Genomic DNA, 19,300 nt, shown 5'->3' on the forward strand with positions numbered 1-19,300 from the left:
AAGCATGGCATTTTTATAAAGCAATACTGCAAATAGCAACACAGCATATAATTCTCTGACCATTTTTAAACACGAATGATACAGATACTTACTGCTTTGAAAACGAAAACAGTTTATTACATTCTGTTTCAGATATACATTTTCTGAAAAACATATTGTGTGGTTTTTTTAATCAGCTGTCAGATTCTACAAAGATTATTATCAAGATTGCTACTGAAGAGAAAGTAACATGCTTTTAAGACAAGAGAAAATGCAAGTGCAGAGCACGTCTGGCACTGCTGGTTTTGATTGTTATAAATTGTTTATGAAGTGTCATTCCTTATCTTCATCAAAAGCTTTTCTTGCAGCAGAGATCACGTATGCAATTTTCCCTCTCTGGAGGGATGACAATGTGCCGCAGTTTGCTTTGCTTGGGTTACACTGCAGTATTTTTTTTTTTTTTCAGGCAAGGCTAGGCTATGTCTGTTTCACTGTGCCACAGCTCTCACCCATCATCAAGGAAAAATAAAATATGCTAAGTAGCAGAGGCTGCATGTTCTATCACAAAGACAAAGCCCAGCTGTGCTCAGAGAATAGAAGAAGGCACCATCCGGCACCATCCCCCACGGAAAATGATGTTGCTAATGCAGAAGTTTGTGAGCCATTAAATATTCCTACACTGCAGATGTTTCCGTTTATTTCTCGGAATGCGTTATAAAGCTAGATAAAGCCTTTCTGAATATATACGACAGAATGGGAATTGTAAGAATTTTCTACATCAAAAAGCCTACATTTTTTAATAGCACTTCCTGTTATTCATGACTGTTGCCACAAAAACGAGACGCATACTTCCCTACGCAATCTTTTAGAAGGCTAGGGCCGTTCCATAGGCACACCATGGAATTAAATGAGTAACGCCTATTAATAAAAGTAATGCTAAAGCCATCTGCGGAATTCCCCAGAGCATCAGCACCCTCCGGCTATATTTTAGCGAGCGCAGTAAGCGTGGCAGTCCTTAACGAGTGTGGGGTCAGCTCTGGGAATGGGGCAGCACCTAAATCCGAAACCTGCAGCGCAGCAACAGAAATACTACCAACAAAGCTATCTTTACACACCAAGCCGAATTATCGTGCTGTAGTTTCATTAGGTCACTAGAAACAAACAAACAAACAAACAAACAAACAAACTTGTATGAAGCCACTAAGTTCTCTGGAGAGCCCCGAGCCGCCCCCTGGGGCTGCAGCTGCGCCCCCCCAGCACGGGCCGCGCTGCGCCGGCGGAGCGCCCTCTGCTGGCGACACCAACGAGTTACCGCACGGAGAGTCAGAATCGCTAGGTTGGAAAAGACCTCTTGGATCATCGAGTCCAACCATTCCTCTCTGCCACTAAACCATGTCCCCGAGTACCTCGTCTACCTGTCTTTTAAACACCTCCAGGGAAGGTGACTCCACCCCCTCCCTGGGCAGCCTCTGCCAGTGACCGGTGACCCCTTCTGGGAAAAAGTTTTTCCTGATATCCAGTCTGAACCTTCCCTGGCGGAGCTTGAGGCCATTCCCTCTTGTCCTGTCCCCTGTCACTTGGGAGAAGAGGCCAGCTCCCTCCTCTCCACAACCTCCTTTCAGGTAGTTGTAGAGAGCAATAAAGTCTCCCCTCAGCCTCCTCTTCTCCAGGCTAAACAACCCCAGCTCTCTCAGCCGCTCCTCGTAAGATTTGTTCTCCAGCCCCCTCACCAGCTTCGTTCCCTTCTCTGGACACACTCCAGAGCCTCAACATCCTTCTTGTGGTGAGGGGCCCAGAACTGAACACAGGATTCGAGGTGCGGTCTCACCAGTGCCGAGTCCAGGGTCAGAATAACCTCTCTGGTCCTGCTGGTCACGCCGTTTCTGACACAAGCCAAGATGCCATTGGCCTTCTTGACCACCTGGGCACACTGCTGGCTCATGTTCAACTGCTACCAGTCAACATCACCAGGTCCTTCTCCTCCGTGCAGCTCTCCAGCCACTCTTCCCCCAGTCTGTAACTGCACAGGGTTGTTGTGCCCCAAGTGCAGAATGTGGCATTTGGCCTTGTTAAACCTCATGCCACTGGTGTCAGCCCAGCAGTTCCATGTGCTGGATGCAGAGGTCTTATCCTTAGAAGCAAACCAGAGAGTTGTTATGAAGTTAAGCAAGCATAACATTTTTAAATAAGTGGAAAAATCCCCCTTTTATGTCCTAATATAGTGGGTGGGGATGGGGTGGCGATAGCACCTTCCTAAAATAAAATACACTTACATTCCTGAGTGGGCAAAAGACGGAGTAATGGAGGCTTATTTCTGACAAAATTTTAAGGGAGCCTTTCTTATTAATTCTTCATTCACTGTGAACTAGGACAGTAAGAGAGCGCAGTATCCTCCCGTTCTAAGAATTCTGCTCAGTGCTTTGAATACTGATACACAACTGACCCATTATGCTGAAACATCTTATACTGACATTATAACATGAATATATTTTATATCTGCAAGTTAAGGAGGAAGACTGCAAGTCAACTGTGTGTTCCATAAAGGCAAATAATTTCCAGGTATACTGGAATAATTTCAAAGATACATAGAAGGACACAAGTTCATTCAAATATATGCACCTGAAGTCTGCAAATATGTTTACAAAAGACCAAGAGGTTCAGAATTGGAATAAAAAAAAACCTGAAAGTGACTTCAGTTGGCTTATGGCTTCAATAAAAATAACTTTAACAATAACAGAAATGTTATAGGATAACAAGATTTTGTAAATTACCTCATATATTTCTGCACACTACCAAATTTGTAGAAAAATTATTACATTGAGATTTCATGCTTATTCCACATAGAATTTTTAACTATGTACCAATCTAGCACTGATGTTGTTCTTCAAACAGCAGTTCATGAATATGACCAAGATTTTTTTAAAGCTTTTACATTATTCCTCTGTGTGACTACTGTTAGCAGCCAAGATACTAAAATAATAACAATGCAGGATTAAAAAGGAAAAAGTTGTAATTCAAATCAGATGCAGTTACTAAACCCATACACACTGTCCTTCAAAGCACAGCATACTTGAGGGTTTTCCTCCTGTTAGCTATCTTCACCCAAGTATACAGCAACTGTGCTTCACAACAGAAATGAGGACGGAAAAAAAAAATGCATTAATTACTCCATGCACACGTGCACCTGCCCACACCCTGCCACCTGTATGCAGAAATCTCTTGCCAGGAACCACACCTGTTAGACTCTGTAAAAGTATCTGTTGCCTATAGACAGCTGTGGAGTGGCCATTAAGACTTCTAACAGGTCTTTTTCCCTTCTCTTGGCAAGCATGGGTTTCTTGAGGGGAAATGGGATTAAACTGACTGTGTTATCTGCCTGTGGGGCTAGTTTGGTGACAGATCCCAGACCACCCACCCCAAAGTGAGCAGTGCCTACCAGATCTGTTGCTCAGCAAGAATGTGGAGACGGCCTCCATTAGACCTGGCCACCAGAGAACACCAATGGAGCTCTTCCCAGGCAACTCAAAAATCTGACAGAAAGCTACGCAGTTGGAATGCAATTATTTTCTGAGTTCTTGGAAAAATTCTCTGGTCAGAACAACATAAGCATGTCATTTCATCTAGATAGTGACAAGCTGATGTTGATTATTTTAAAGCAACATGTGATCTAGACACCTAAAAGACATTGTTTCATTGCTAAAGTGGTTCCCCCTTAATTTTACCAGCCATTACTTGTTAATCTGTATATACTTCATACAATAAAACCACAAAGACTAAACCAAGTACATAAAAAGGTTATCTTTATTCTTTTGGGTTGTTAGCAATGTACTTATTTTTGGTGAAACAACTTCCTGCATGCAGTTCATCAGTATGCTATGAGCTAATAGTTTTATATAAAAGCAGGAGCCAATCTATACTCTAGCTCTTTAATAAGAAATGCAAGGTATTCCACCATCCATTGCACAGGTTTACTATTCATTCTCATGAAGAAAGATTTTGAATAACGAATTATATCTGAGTGCTTCTACTGCAGTATGAATCAACAAGAAAAGCTGACAGTCTGAGACTAATACTGGGAATCTATGACTAAAATTACCCTGAAAATTGACAGAAAGGATTGTAATTTTAAAAGAAACTCATCTATCTTGTTTCACATACAAAGACCTACCTACTGATCAAAAAAAGAACTGCACCGTCCATTTTTGTTAAAATTATTCCTTACTAAAATATGTTTAATATAATAAGCATAAACTTGCAATTACTAATTCTCATCTTATCTTAGGTTTCTAAACAGTAAAGTGTCAAAGACAGCAATAAAAGTTATTAACAACATGAAGATATGTGTAGTTTCTTATAATAAGTATAAAATGTTATAAAATAAAACTATTTTCAAAATAACAAGAATAGATCAATAGATACATATTATAAAAGCTTTTTTCTAGCCCCACATTTTAAGCAATATATTTGTCCTGTGTAGTCTAGTTATTTACTGTGTATTTGCAGATTACAAAACTCAAACAAAATTAAATCAATAATAGCAGCAAACTACTGCTTATTTGTATGAGGAATGATGGCCTCAAACGGGTTTTTTTTCACCACTCATACATCTTTCCATCTTAGAATTTAATAGCTGTAGGATCATAGCAGCAAGCATGCATCAGTTAAAGCCTCCCAATTATGTGGCGTATTGCAGAATATATCATGTTAGCTACTGAAATTTTATAAACTACACTTACTAAGGTATGTATTTGATGCAATAAGTACAGTACTTAGGTCATTGTCTTTTTGTTCAATCAGGTACCACTGTGTAAAACAACTGATTAAATAACAAAGGATTACTTACATATTGTCAGCCTTGATAATAAAAAAGTCATCTAAAACACAATGCAGGACAAAGCTGATTTAAGTACATCCTTCTAGTCATCTCAATTTTCTACAGAAGATTTCATTACACACATGGGAAACCTGACTAATGGGCCATGTGTCCTCAAAACCACCTCCGACATAGATATTTTGTATCTCTGGCATGACCTATACTTTCCAAGTATGGAAATTGAAGCCTGAGGTATGTGTTAAGGTAGTATTTGTCCCAAAAGGTACTTTGCTGTCATTTATACATGTAGCTTTGATTATTGTTCCAAGTGGGATATATTCATGGGGAATAAGAAGTGTAGAAACAGACTTTAGAAGGAAGTTCAGACTTTACTCATGAAATTCCAAGGTCTACAGTTAAAAAAAGAAAGAAAAAGACACATCTTAATTCCAGTAATTTCCTGTAGGCGCAGTTTGGCATTTGTAGCTGTTCTGTAACAAGAACTGTTTAAATCTCTCAGAAACTACAAAATATCTTAGACTCTGAAAGTAACTATTTTTTTTTAATAGTTTCACATTTTTCAAAACAGGAGTTGTGTCATTTATTTAAATCACTGTATCTGAAATAGACAGTATAATAAATTAAGAATTGAATATAAGTATACTAAAACCAAGAGACTAAGCTACCAACCTCTTGTCAGTGAAAATTCTTCCCTAGGTTTGTTTTCTACATTCTGTTCTTTTTATCATGTGCTGCTGATTTGGTCAAGATCCTGAGCTTCAATAATCTGGAATCTTGCTTTTCTGCATTTAGAAGCAGCTTGAAGAGAACTATATTCACATTATGATGCCATAATTATGTATCCCTAACATTTGTGTTCTCCCACAAGAGTATTTAGCTTTTTCCTCAGCACAGCAGAATTACAAATATTAGCATGTGAATTAAAGCAAATGAGATCACAAAAAAACCCCTAACACACACAGAACATAAATAGGATCTGAAAAGTACACAGTGGATACCCTTATTCCACAAAAATAGAGACTTATTAGGACTGGTAATTTTGCACTCCATTAAGAGTTCCTACAGCCCGAATACAAATTTTGTGTCTTCTCTCCATTAGTGCCAGCTGACAATAAAACCTATTCTTCTGGAAAGGTTGTTTCCCTGCTACAAACTAAGGGTTTGCTAATGAAGGGTCATTGTCTTGGTACAGACACTGACTGTAGCAGTGGATTAACATGTAAAAACTTGCAATTTTGGCATAATCCTTCAGGAAGAGTGCTATTAATAAAACCATCATCTTCTCAGGCTTGTGAATGTCATGTACAATCTCTTTATGTCTTTTACTTTTTATTTCCTTTTCTGTCTTTCCTCTTGTCTTCTTTTTCTGATTTGTCATCTTCATATTTTTCTTTTTCTGGTTTTGTTACACTATCATAAGAAGGAGGAGATGCGGTGGATGCAGACATATCCATTTTCTCCGGAGGTGAGTTTTCACTTAGCTTACCAATACTCATCTCTTTTTCGATAAGTGTATCAACCTCATCTTTCCGATACATAAATGAAAGCTTCTTTACTGATTGTCTTAAGAGATAACGTCTATAAGCACGCTGAATGATACCAGCAGACACTTCCTCCTGTTTTCGTTTTAATGTTGTTGTAATTGGTTCATAGGAGACTTTTGAAGGATTGGCTGCCATAAACCGATCTTCCATCTGTATTCTGAGGGCGTCCATCTCATCACTTTCCCCCAAAACACGCTTTGTGAAAGCAAACAATATGTCAAGGCAATGAATTCGGTCACCGCTTACCATAGGTAGATCCATTGCAATGAGCTGAATTATGTTTGGCTTTGGTATATTAAGAGGAGGATCCAGAGAAGCTGCAAAATCAGACAATTTGCTATACTCTATGAATTGTGTTGCATCAGGATCAAACTTCTCCCAAACTTCATAGAACATCTCAAAGTCATCCTCACTCAAGGGCTCAGCGCTTTCTTCAGTAGCAACACTGAAGTTCTCCAAAATCACAGCAATGTACATGTTCACCACTACCAGAAATGATATGATAATGTAGCTGACAAAGAAGAAAATCCCGACAGAAGGGTTACCGCAGTCGCCTTTCACAGAGCTGCCGGGATTATCTTTATGGGGGTCACAGTCTGGCTCCCCACTGTTAAGAATTGGGGCTAGCAAAGCATCCCAGCCAGCAGATGTGGTAATTTGAAATAGGCAGATCATGCTGCTGCCAAACGTTTCAAAGTTGAACATGTCATCTATACCAGCTTCCCTCTTAACATAGGCAAAGTTGGACATGCCAAATATCGCATAGATAAACATGACCAGGAACAGCAGCAGACCGATGTTGAACAAAGCAGGGAGAGACATCATCAAAGCAAAAAGCAGAGTGCGGATTCCCTTAGCGCCTTTAATGAGACGCAGGATTCGACCGATTCTGGCAAGTCGTACAACTCTGAACAAAGTGGGGGACACAAAGTATTTTTCAATCACGTCAGCTAGAAACATACCTGTGAAACATAGAAATAATAATAAAAATAAGGTTAACATTTTTAAATAGATTACATTTTCCAGAACAAAGTATAAATAAAGAAGAACTCTGCCTGTGAAATTAGTGGAAATTATAATTGGAGATAAAATTTTAACTGCCATGAGTAATTTTAGCTTTTTTTCCCAGCACTCTTAGAAAAACAATATGGAGTATTAGAATTGATATAGCATTATTTAAAAAGTTACCACTCTAAAGTATGTTTCTCTTTTCCAAAATAATGAGGAGAAATTAAAATTAAAATATTAAAAGCATATTAAAGTATTTCCTTTAATCTGCAAAACTAGACAGAGATAAAGCAGTTAATATGTCTTACTATACTTCATTCTGAATATAAGACAGTCTTACCTATTATTGAAAGAATAACAACCACAAAATCAAAAATATTCCATCCAATAGTGAAGTAGTAATAACGCAGTGAGAACATTTTGAGGATGCATTCTCCAGTGAAAAGGACAACAAAGACCAAGTTAATCCAGTATAAAATGTCTTGCATAAGTTGACCCTGGTCATCTGTTTCGATCATCATGGTGACCATATTAAGACAGATGAGAACCATAATGGTGATGTCAAATGCTTGCTTTGTTACAATATCAAACACCAGACCTTGAAATTTATTCTGAGAGGAGAAAAAAGAAAAGGTGGTAGTATCTTGTACATAAATATAATCCTTTTCCTCCTCACATTTCACTCTTCCTCCCCCAAAATAGGCAATCAAGTAAAGGGTTGAAAAACTTAAAACTTAAAAGCACTGTTACTGAAGTAACTTCTTCATTTGCCAGATTTTTTTCCTCTCAAAACCCAACAGGCTTCTGTTTCTTTGGATTCATTGATTCTCTGCTAATTCAGGCATAACAATATGGGAGATTTTTCTCACATAATGGAAGTATGTACACATTTCAATTCAGAATGAAGGGCTAATTTGAATTAGACCTAAACTATTTTAGAGTTAAGGGAGAAGTTTTTTGATAGTTTATGTACTGCTACAATTTCTTCCCAAATCTAGATGAAACCAGAATAGCACATATTCTTACCGCTGGTCTAGGTATAGGTTTTTGTGGTTTTTTGGATCCCAGCTTCTTCATTGCATTGTAGTATTTCTTCTGTTCTTCTGTCAAGAAAATGTCTTCACCTCCAAGGTAAAATAATAAAAATAGAACTGATTACAGCCAACCCCTTAAATCTACAAATTTATAGCACTGCAGAACAGGGGTTTTATGAACCATGTATGCATTCTTACACATTGTTATCAAACCTAAAATATATTAGAATCATAGAATTACAGAATAGTTAGGGTTGGAAGGGATATTAAAGATCATCTAGTTTGAACCCCTCTGCCATGGGCAGGAACATCCCCCTAAATCAGGCTGCCCAAGGCTCCATCCAACCTGGCCTTGAACACCTCCAGGGATGAGGCATCCACAACTTCCCTTGGCAACCTGTTTCAATATTTGATATTAATAATATCAAATACCGTTAAAACATCTGACAAGCCTTGATGCAAAAATAAAACAAATTAAGGAAAGGAGAAAATCCCCAGAACTTCTATTTGTTACAAAAAAAACCTAAACAAAGCAACAAGAAACACCCCCATTGAAAGCAAACCTGATTACTTCAATAAAAGAAGTACAAAAGACCTTGTAAAAATATACATTCCATAACATCCTAACGTTCTAACATCCTAAACTCCACACTTCAAATCCATTAACTAATCAGAAATAAAAGATCTTCAAAAAGGTAGAAAGATTCATTGATAGCCAATATGTCTTCAGAGAAATCACATGAGGAAAAAGAAATTACTGATGTTAGTTTTAAGGATGCACATTTTATCATGAGAGTACAGGCATCTCAGTTCAGATGTTTTTTGCCACAATACTACTTCCACAGAGTATATGATACTTGAACATTCCCCTACATTGCACAGAGATCACAAGAAGCATGGGCTTACTCTGAGGTTTCTTGCCTGAATAAGAGGTCAGCAGTCTGAGTAAAAGGGTATCTAGACTGGCATGTGTAATATAAATATTGAAACACTTGTCAGAAATACAATTTATGTTGACAAGTAACTTCTTTTCTTCTTTCATGAATTTGTTTGCAAGTACATTCCAGGTATGCATGATGCCAAAGCAGTGGCATCTGGAGATGAATATCAGAGTTCTAGGTGCTTCTGTGGTTTTGTTACACTGACTTTGTCAAATGAGGTGTCAATCTTGAGCAAGTAATGATGAATCTGGATGAAGATTCATCTGTCACCTGTGGCTACATACACAAACAGAGATTTGGAAGTCAAAAGAGATCTTGTTTATCATGCTCTTCTCATAAGCCAAGTATTTAAGTAAAATTCAGTTTTTAGCAAGGGTTTTTGAAAAAACCCAAGAAATTAATTTGCTAATTATGATGTAAATGTGATGTTGAAATCCCAACAACATTGCCCGAAATTGAGAAATCTTAGTGATGTGAGGTCAAAACAAAGACAAGAAAAACACTACTGGGTAGCCATGCATGGCATGATCTGCACATTTCTATAGAAATTCAAAAGACAGGTGACTAATGTTCACCAACTTCTCTCCTGATATTGTAAAATATCTATATCTAAAATATATATTAGATAGAATTTTCCCTAGTATAATCGTTGTCCTCTGTAATATCCGGAGTATGTGACTTTCTTGGTGACAGCTACAACAGCTAAAGAAGTAGAAAGGGTGTATACGAAACTGCCAGAAAAAGCTCTTAAGCAGGAATTCTTTTCTGCCTTCTGAGTGACAATGACTACAATAGATAGTGTCTGCCAAGCAAACTTAATCTTCAAACTTAATAATCACATCATTACTGAGTAAGATCACCTTGTTAGATACAGACTGCCAAAAACGCCAACAGCATGTGTGTAACCTTAGTCTTCCTCTGCAAGGATAAGAAACTAAACCACATTGCTCTTCAGTACTGGAAGCCCATGATGCTTATTCAAATGAAAGTGCAAATATCTTCCAGGATGAAGACATCATCAGGTTTTGAACCACAAACTTATCCTTTCTATTATGTGGTTGTGCAGATAAGATTCAAAGGATCTGAATAAGCAACAATGAAGTTGCATACTCCAATTTAAAGTGGAAAGATTTACTTTTTTCGGTACAATGAATCAAACTTGACAAACCATCTGGAATCATAAATGAAGAAATTATGTACTGCCTATTACTTAGCTCACTTTAAAAAAAAATAAAAAAAAAAAAAATCAACATTCCAGTATGATTCTGCTCCAAATGTGTACAGAAAAATAAGACTATTGTAGATGTTAGGCAGCATTTATAGTTTAAATATCAAGTAGAATTTAATTTGTCGTCATAGTCTGGATTTTAATCCTTTTATATGCTCCTGGATTTCCTCATACAATTCTGAGTTTGTTTGAATAATAAAATATTTTCAATTGAAAAGAAAAGAATTTTCTTTCTTTTGTAAATTCACTACTAACTCATGAGATAGTTTCCTCTCTCTCTCTAATCCTACAATACAGAGCAGTAGTTCCAGCTTTCAGCTTGTCCCTTTGTAACTGAGAAGGCCTTTCCAGTAGTGCTACACATTATCTATTTATCAATTTTGATATTTGTAGTTTTGCATATTCTCTTCTTCTCTGTCATCTATTGCTCAAATTAAGTCAACTGCATTTTCACATAGCTTTATCACAGCTCTGTAAGGGTAAGTGAAAACCCAATACATAACTTTCCGATGTACAACACATTATTGGGCTATACAGGGGTGTGGAAAACACTCAAGACACTCGATGCAAGTTTAAATTGCTTCAAATGCCTTAAAAAGCACACTACTATTTCATTATTTTGAATAGCATAATAATCTCAATAGCTGATTTCTTTTTTTTCCTTTCTAGTACTATGAGAAATTTCAGACACTCATATTTATCTACAAATACATTTGCCATACATGCAATAACTATAAAGCATCATGAAAACAAAATGTGATACTTATCTTCTTTTTTTGTTGGTTGAAATTATCTATGATGACACCAATGAATAAGTTTAGGGTGAAAAATGATCCAAAGATGATAAATATAACAAAGTAAATATACATGTACAGGTTTTCCTCATACTTCGGCTGTTCCTCTATCTATGTAACACAGAAAGACAGCAATACATCACTAATTACAGTTAATACAAATTATAGAATACCAAGCAGAAATAGAAGCTGCATCCAGCTGGACAGCAACTCCTTGACAAGGGGAAAAACCAGTTGTTTCATATCACACCCTACACTTGCCTTATTTTTGAACTTGAAAGTTTGTTTAATATAGGTGCCAGCAATTGCACAAACAGACCTGCCATTCTTCCACTTTCTGCCTGCCAGTTCCTCTCTAATGACATTTGATGTTTCATGTAGTTCCTACTAAATTTGACAGAAGCGTGCAAATCTCAAAAGAAATTCAGTTCCTATGGATTTTACACAAATCAGGAGCTGGATACAGGGGAGATGCAAACTAATACCAGCATTAACAGGAAACCAGGCAAAATTCAGCCATTTTATTTTTTGAGATCACCAGGGTCTGCAGCTCTGTATTAGCTACAGTAGCTGATGTCACTTCATTTTTTGGGTTATTTTTGGAGATAACTCGTTAACTAATCTGTGCAATTTTCAGTGCCATAAATTAACAGGAAACCAGATTTCTTTAGTTTTGCATGTTTACAGATGACTTACTAAATTAGTGATACTTTATGTAAATATATTGCTGTAATTTTGTTAACCAATTAAAAGTATATGCATCTAACTATGGTAAAGCGCAGAGATTTATATAGAAAATTTATCAAGGTTTTACATTTTTATTTTTAATATTTTACATTATTTCAACTGCCACTGAAGAAGCATTGCATCAAAGTTATATTTATTTTCATTCAGTAAATTTTACATTGCACTCACATCTCTAGAATCAACCGCAGCATACATGATGATCATCCATCCTTTAAACGTCGCCTAAAAACAAAATTTGTTAATACTTTCTATCAAAACTCAAATTTCATAAACATTCTAAATAAAACACTGTCTTCTGCAATGTATTTGCACCCACAGAAAGAGAGAGGAATATTAAAAGTCGGGTAAGATGTAGTGAAGTATTCACAGGAAGTAATTTACTGGGGAATACTTCTCCCTCATAGTTAAATAATGAATAAATTCTAATCTTCATGCAAATTCATATAAAATGTGGAATGAGTTGCAATCAATATCTGAGCATGACAGAAAGACTGCAATTTACAACATGGCTTTCAGTTCTAACTTTCTGACTACCAAAAAAATGGAAAAAGACTACAAAAATCATCCACCATAGGCTGGTATTTTTCAGACAGAAATTGCAAATCACCCTAGAAGAAACTCCAGAAGATAAGTTGTCCCAAGAAATCTTAGGGAAATAATAGAATCATAGAATGTTTTGCTGGGAAGGAGTATCTAGACGTTTTCCAGTACAACCCCTCTGCCATGGACAGCGACATCTTTTACTACATCACACACTTCGGATAACGGGGTATCCACAACTTCTCCAGGCAACCTGTTCCAGTGTCTCACTATCTTATAGTTTAAAACAAAAAAATTTCTTCCTTATATCCAAAAACTAAATCTACCTTTCAGTTTAAAATTAGATATTCCTCCTCTTCCAAAATGGCCAACGTATCAGATTTTCACCATAAGAACTATTAATTAGCTCAACAGAGCACAACAATAATATCAAATCAAATATCCATTCACGTATTGTAAAATAACATTGAAAATTAGAGAACTAAATATTACTGGTACAAAACATAAAGCTGGAAAATTAAGTTATCAAAATTCATACACTTACTACTTGAAGCAGAGAAAGATAACCAGCTCCAACATTATCAAAGTTAACTTTTTCATTTTTCCATTGAACATCGTCCCCAGCGCGTGAAAGATTTTCACACTCACTGAAATTATTGACTTGCTCTGGTAAGAATCGCTCACCATTCGTGTTGTTAACACAGCGATAGAACTTGCCAGCAAATAAATTTACTCCCATGATGCTGAAAATTAGCCAGAATGTAAGACAAACCAGAAGTACATTCATAATAGATGGGATTGCTCCAGTAAGAGCATTAACAACCACCTAGTAAATAAACACAGAAAAAAAACTTTTTTAAAACCAGGATGTACAGCAGTAAAGAGATTACTTTTTTTTCCCCAAAAATAGTAAAAGATTTAGTGTAAAACATTAAAATACTTGGATGTAATAACAGCAGAAAATTAATAACGCATGTAATACAATCAAAGATGCTACTGTTGACCTTGAAAACAGACATGCAATTCAGTGTTCCTCCACAATTTTATAGTTAGGCATATTCTTATGGATTTTTTTCACAGATTATTTCTGTTTTTCTTACCCTCATGCCTTCAAAGCGTGACAAAGCTCTTAGAGGTCTCAAAGCTCTTAATGTTCTGAGGGATTTAATTGCACCAAGTTCTGAGAAACCAAGGGCATTAGCTACTAAGCTAATCAAGGAAACCTAGAGGAAACAAAAGAAAACCAGAACAAAATAACCTTTTTTTTTTTTTTAATAGCCTCACAATACAAATGTAATGCCTAGAGAAAGAAAACTTCGATCTGGATATTAGAAAAAAGTTTCTAAGGACCCCAATCTGCTAGCAAGAATAAATAATAATAAAAAAAATTAATAGAATATTGCAAGTAAATTTTAGGACAGTTCAAAGAAAGAGAGACTTTAAAATCTCAAAATCACAGAACGCTAGTTAAAAGAATGCACATCATACCTGTGAAAAACGAAGGGCAATTTTGATAAAAAGAATTTAAATAAAAGCTCATCTTCCCAATAAACTCAGCCAAAGCCTGAAATGTATCAAAACCCTAACCTCATTCTACATGGCATTACAATACTAAAGAGTGCTCTACTACAGATACATCATTATAGTCATGATAAAATGTAAGTCAGCAGCATTTGCTTCTGCTAATTTGTACTTAGAATAATTCACATAATAGCAAACGTGAATAATTAGTAATTCATATTGCCTGCAGATGATGATAGACTTGGAAGTGGCATATACTCAGTCAGACAGGACTTTGACATGCATGACTCCCAAATGTACAACAGATGCAAAGAAATACCAATGTCAATGCACGTATCTAAAAGAAATGTACTCAAATACATGGAACTGTCGACAGCATTTTCATGGTAAGTGGGGTTATGACAGGGTTAATAATTTAATTTTGAGCAGTGGCTTGTTGTCTCTTCAGACTACTGCAATCTGGACATTTAATAACCATGATATCAAATACCAGAAGAAAACCTGTGTTTACCTCCATTTGGCAAAGAGCACTGTTTCTAGTGTTTGAAGTTCAAAACTGAAGTTAAAAATTCTGAGTCCAAGAACGATCAAAAAGCTGGCAGATATGTTTTAGAGTTATCTGTCTTAAAGTACTGAAATGGGTTAAACAATAGTCCATTATAAAAAACGTAGAGAAAGAGGAGAAACTAGCTAATTTTTTCTGTCTTTTAAGTGTAGCATGCAATGTTATAATAAAATCAGGGACAATTTTAAAAAATAATCAAGACGATGTTTTTTGTGAATGAAACAAATTAGATAAAACCAAATTAACTCAGGGAACTCAACACCTGTGCAATATACAAAATATCAGTCAGTGATCACTACAATGCGTTATCATGGATGACTATATACCTGTATTTATCGAATAAGCCACCTAAAACTTTAGATAATTTCTCTGCTGAGGTAATTATAATTTGGCCACGTAGCTGAATAGAAGAAATTTCATTAAAGAAAGAGCGAAAAAAGAAAACAAGAAAATCCAGAAAAAGGACACATTCGCTGAGTGGAACAACCTTTGTTTATGGCAAGAATCTGATTTCCTATACAAATTTAACTATAGTCCTCAGTTTCAGAACATTGTTCCTTCTTTAAATTAAAATGTTAGACAAACATTTAGCATTGAAAGCATTAATCCATATGAATTCTTCACAACTTTAAGATCACTATACCACACTTCTATAATTCTGAAGAACACAAAATCTGTTTCAAGTATTCCCGTCAAATAACCATATTTTCTTAAGTAATGCAGTTGTTATATTTGCATTGCAAGAAATCCTCTTCGTGCACATCTCTGCTTAATGATGCTGTAATTTTATTTTTGTTTGGAAACTAAAATACAATTTAGCATATTGCTTTTCTCTGCTTTCTTTTCCTGGAGGGGAGAAAGGAGAGGAGGATGGCTCATCTCATTACATGTTGCTGATGGCAATTAAAGCTTAATTTTTCTGTACCATCTGTGGATATTTCTGCATGTGCATGCAAGAATTGTTTTTAAAAAAATAAGTAGATATTTTCTCCCTCTTCCTTATGTATGATTGTGGTTTGGACAACTCCTGACACCAGCTCTGAACTTTCCTCCACATATAGAAGTGCTAACTGTAACATTTCTCTGATGTAAAAATTAGAGAATACTATTACATACTTTCACCAATACAGCAAACTTGAAAGATGTAATGTAACAAAAAAAGGTGAAATGTAAAAAACACTGTACAAACAGAACCCGTCCTCAGCTTCATTTCAACATTCTGTTCTTGTAAATACTAAATAAGACATTTCCAGAAAAGCACACTATTAGGGTAAGGTGGAAACACCTTATTTTGTATTTGTTAAACTGCTTGTGCTTTGGACAATTAATGTGCCTTGAGATTTCTTTCCTCTTTTTACCTTACTACTCTTGTGGAGAAGAGGGTTTAATTCCTAAGAATTTTTGAAACCATCAATGCAGCTGGACAAACAGCTTGACCTGCTGTTTTCTGGTGAGAGACCAGGACTTCTGACCTCACAGAGTCTTCCACTCTTGTTTCCTGTTTGCATTTACATACAAGGAAGTTTTACACAGATTTATTTCTTCTAAGGGTAGTTCAAGCAATCTGTTAAACACTACACAATCCCATGTTTGTTCTTTTTCACTAATCTCTTTGAACTTGCATATGGAAGGGTGAGTAAAACCAGCATTTGTCCTTGTTTGGGGGCTAGTGATCCTGATCTGGAAACACTGTGAACAACACAGTGGGTCAAGAATTTCCATTTGTATGCTATAAATTCTTTCCCAAACAGAGGGCGGCTGGAGATTTTAGACTGATAGGTACAGAACAGTTTGCCTTAAAAGATTCTGTAAAATGTTGCCCTGTTGTGAAACATTTAGTTAGACTGGAAATAGTATTGCACATTTGTTTAATGCTTGAATGGATAAAGGTATAGGACAGGAAGATAAAGGGAAGACAGAATGAAACAGTTGAAGGCTGCACACTGCCTGTTACTTAAAGGAAAAAGCATAATACCAGCAGTAAGAGAAACAGCTAAAGCTGCTTGCCACCAGCTGAAAACACTAATAAGTAAATCTGTCAATAAAGTCAGAAAAAGCTAAGCAGAGCACTGCTGGTTTTTTCAGGGACGTCAGTGAAGGGGAGGAGTAGGTTTACAATACAGATAGTCAAACATTGGAAACAGATTGCCAAGTGGTAGAATCTCCATTCAAAACTGGAGCATGCCCCTAAACAGCCTAACCTAACCTTGATTTTAGAGCCTGTTTCTGAGCTGGCCCTGCTTTCAAAGCAAGAAGCTAGATCAGAAAACCTCGAGTTGCCTTCCAACATAAATTATTCTATGATCTGCTGCTATAGGGTCATAAGATGTAGGCATTCCAAGCAAGAGAGGAAGATGGCTACACAAAAGCAATGAAATCACTGAAAAAAGGAATAGCCCATCCCTAGAGAGATACAATACGCAGTAGTAAGGAGAGTTTATCTTAAACACATTTCAAGATCAACCTTTCACAATACAGGCTTGTACAAAGATGCTAATTCTGAATAATTCTTAAATGGTAATGCATTCATTTATGTATGTATTTCATTTTCACAAATGACAACTCTAATGGACAAATAGAAACTCAAGTTTAAGGATCATAAGGTCCAAGGAACAATGTCTTGGAATCCTAACAGGAAATGAGACTGAAGTATGGCATAAACAATTTTATGGAAAGAAGACAAAATCCATCTAGATGATTGCTGCTGATTTCCCATTAATTCTAAGATAGTCATACTTTTTCACTTAACATTTGAGTTATAATAATAAAAAAATCAAAGTCTATGGCAACTATGAAGAAAGCAAATGTATACATAAAAATATATATATTCAGCTTCACTCTAAGACAGCCTTAACCTTTTTCCTTTGCCTTGCTGAGGATATCTTGTTTCACAGAATTTAATCTTAAGGAAAGGAGAGAATGTTTCATACTTACCAAGTCTCTTGGAGATCAATATGTCTGTTCTGGGAATACAAGCTGACTATATACTTTGTATAAGTACATATTGGATGTTCACAACAAAAAGAATGGAGCAGACATGAAAGGAGAAAGCTAAAAATTGCATTTCTCAGAGAAAATCTATTTTATATCTTATTTCATGGAGTTAGCTCAATTTTCAGAATGGGGATTCTGCATCCCCACCTCATGATGCTAAAAGGAGAAGCTCAGGTAAATGAGGAAGACAGATAACAAACACTACTTCTACCTTTCCCTCCAAAAATTTTTTTTTAAACTGGCATTAGGCAAGTTTCAATTCTGCTGTTAGGGGACAAAATTCCTGTTCTACATTTCAGACTCCATTTTATTAATAGAGATTTACCCTGTCCAGTTCTTGAATTTCCACTCAGATGTTTATGCAAACAGAAGGAACTCCTTTACAAGAACATATCATGCAATGTCGCTGATTTCATTAATTTCTTTGGAGTCCAATTTCAACATTATTTCTAATTGTAATTGTTGAAAAACATTAATTCTGTCACCTAAAACCTGGCTTTTCTCCCCATTAGAAGAATTCAGAATTCAGAGCGGTAACAAGAGGCACTCTCTATAATCTGAGATAGAACCAAACAAATTTCAGCTTCCAAAAAAAGAACCTCTAGAAATTCATGTGTCAATGAAAAGCAGAAGAGTTGCATTGAAATTAGCCTTGCAGCCTAATACACAGTGAACACCATAACAACATCAAAATTAAGATTGCGACTGAATTGTTCCTACTTATTTACATAGATTCATAAGCCATCACTTTTAATTTTCCTTCACTTTACTCCAGCTCCTGCCTCCTTTCCCACACCTCTCTTATTTTGCTGCATTATTGACTTCCTGACACCGTTCCCCCCTGCAATTCTTTGCCAGTGATTCATTAAGCTCAGGATCAACTGTCCTACCCCAACCCCACGCGCTCACTTAAATTTCACTTTCCCTTCTGTGTTCTGCTTCCTCCTTTTTCTCTGTCACCAAATCCAGAAGATTGAAGTTCAGTCAGCCGATAGTCCTCACTCACTGGTTGAGACCCAGCCCAGTAAAATACAGACAGAACACAGAGAATCAATGACAGCATAAATGTAAAGGCAGATTTAGTTATGCACTGAATAATTATAATAGAATCTTATTCACTGATAAGTCATTTTCTGTTCTTTTAAATCCAAATTATAATTCTTCACTGTACATATATGTATCAGATGGGAGTTGACATAAAAGGATCTGCCTAAACAACAGAAATAGGCTACTTAGAAATTATAGTACCTACATCAACAATAAGGAAGTCCAGCCAGCACCACGCATTAGTAAAATAAGTTTGAAAACCATAGGCCACCCATTTCAGCACCATTTCCAGAATAAAGACATAAGTGAAGATTTTATCAGCGTAATCCAGTATGATTTTTACAGTCTTGCGCTGTTCAATATATATGTCTTCAAAAGCCTGTGAAAAATGAGTTGCATATCAGTCAGATATTCATAAGTCCTTGCAAACTACAAATTAAACCAAAAGAAGTTTATTAGGAATCGCAAAGTAAAATCACTTTCAACTTCAGATACTTTACCTTGAAAAGCCAGTGTAAGCAGAG

The 19,300-nt window shown here is 36.2% G+C and overlaps 1 protein-coding gene and 1 long non-coding RNA gene across 2 annotated transcripts in view; one reads left to right on the forward strand and one right to left on the reverse strand.

The window, feature by feature from the left end:
- Window positions 1-19,300, forward strand: part of LOC128852580 (uncharacterized) — an 84,123-nt gene that overhangs the window by 22,392 nt on the left and 42,431 nt on the right. The window lies entirely within an intron of this gene.
- LOC104054539 (sodium channel protein type 2 subunit alpha) overlaps window positions 3,763-19,300 on the reverse strand; it is a 69,174-nt gene continuing 53,636 nt past the window's right edge. The window contains exons 20-27 of the mRNA XM_054070656.1: window positions 18,982-19,155; window positions 13,750-13,872; window positions 13,194-13,475; window positions 12,278-12,331; window positions 11,336-11,473; window positions 8,392-8,496; window positions 7,706-7,976; window positions 3,763-7,319 (exon numbers count right to left, since the gene is read on the reverse strand). Of these exons, the coding sequence (XP_053926631.1) occupies window positions 6,136-7,319; window positions 7,706-7,976; window positions 8,392-8,496; window positions 11,336-11,473; window positions 12,278-12,331; window positions 13,194-13,475; window positions 13,750-13,872; window positions 18,982-19,155 (2,331 nt within the window). The 3' untranslated portion in view covers window positions 3,763-6,135. The remainder of the gene's footprint in view (window positions 7,320-7,705; window positions 7,977-8,391; window positions 8,497-11,335; window positions 11,474-12,277; window positions 12,332-13,193; window positions 13,476-13,749; window positions 13,873-18,981; window positions 19,156-19,300) is intronic.

This window comes from Cuculus canorus, chromosome 6, assembly GCF_017976375.1.
Source record: "Cuculus canorus isolate bCucCan1 chromosome 6, bCucCan1.pri, whole genome shotgun sequence".
NCBI classification, from domain to species: Eukaryota; Metazoa; Chordata; class Aves; order Cuculiformes; family Cuculidae; genus Cuculus; species Cuculus canorus.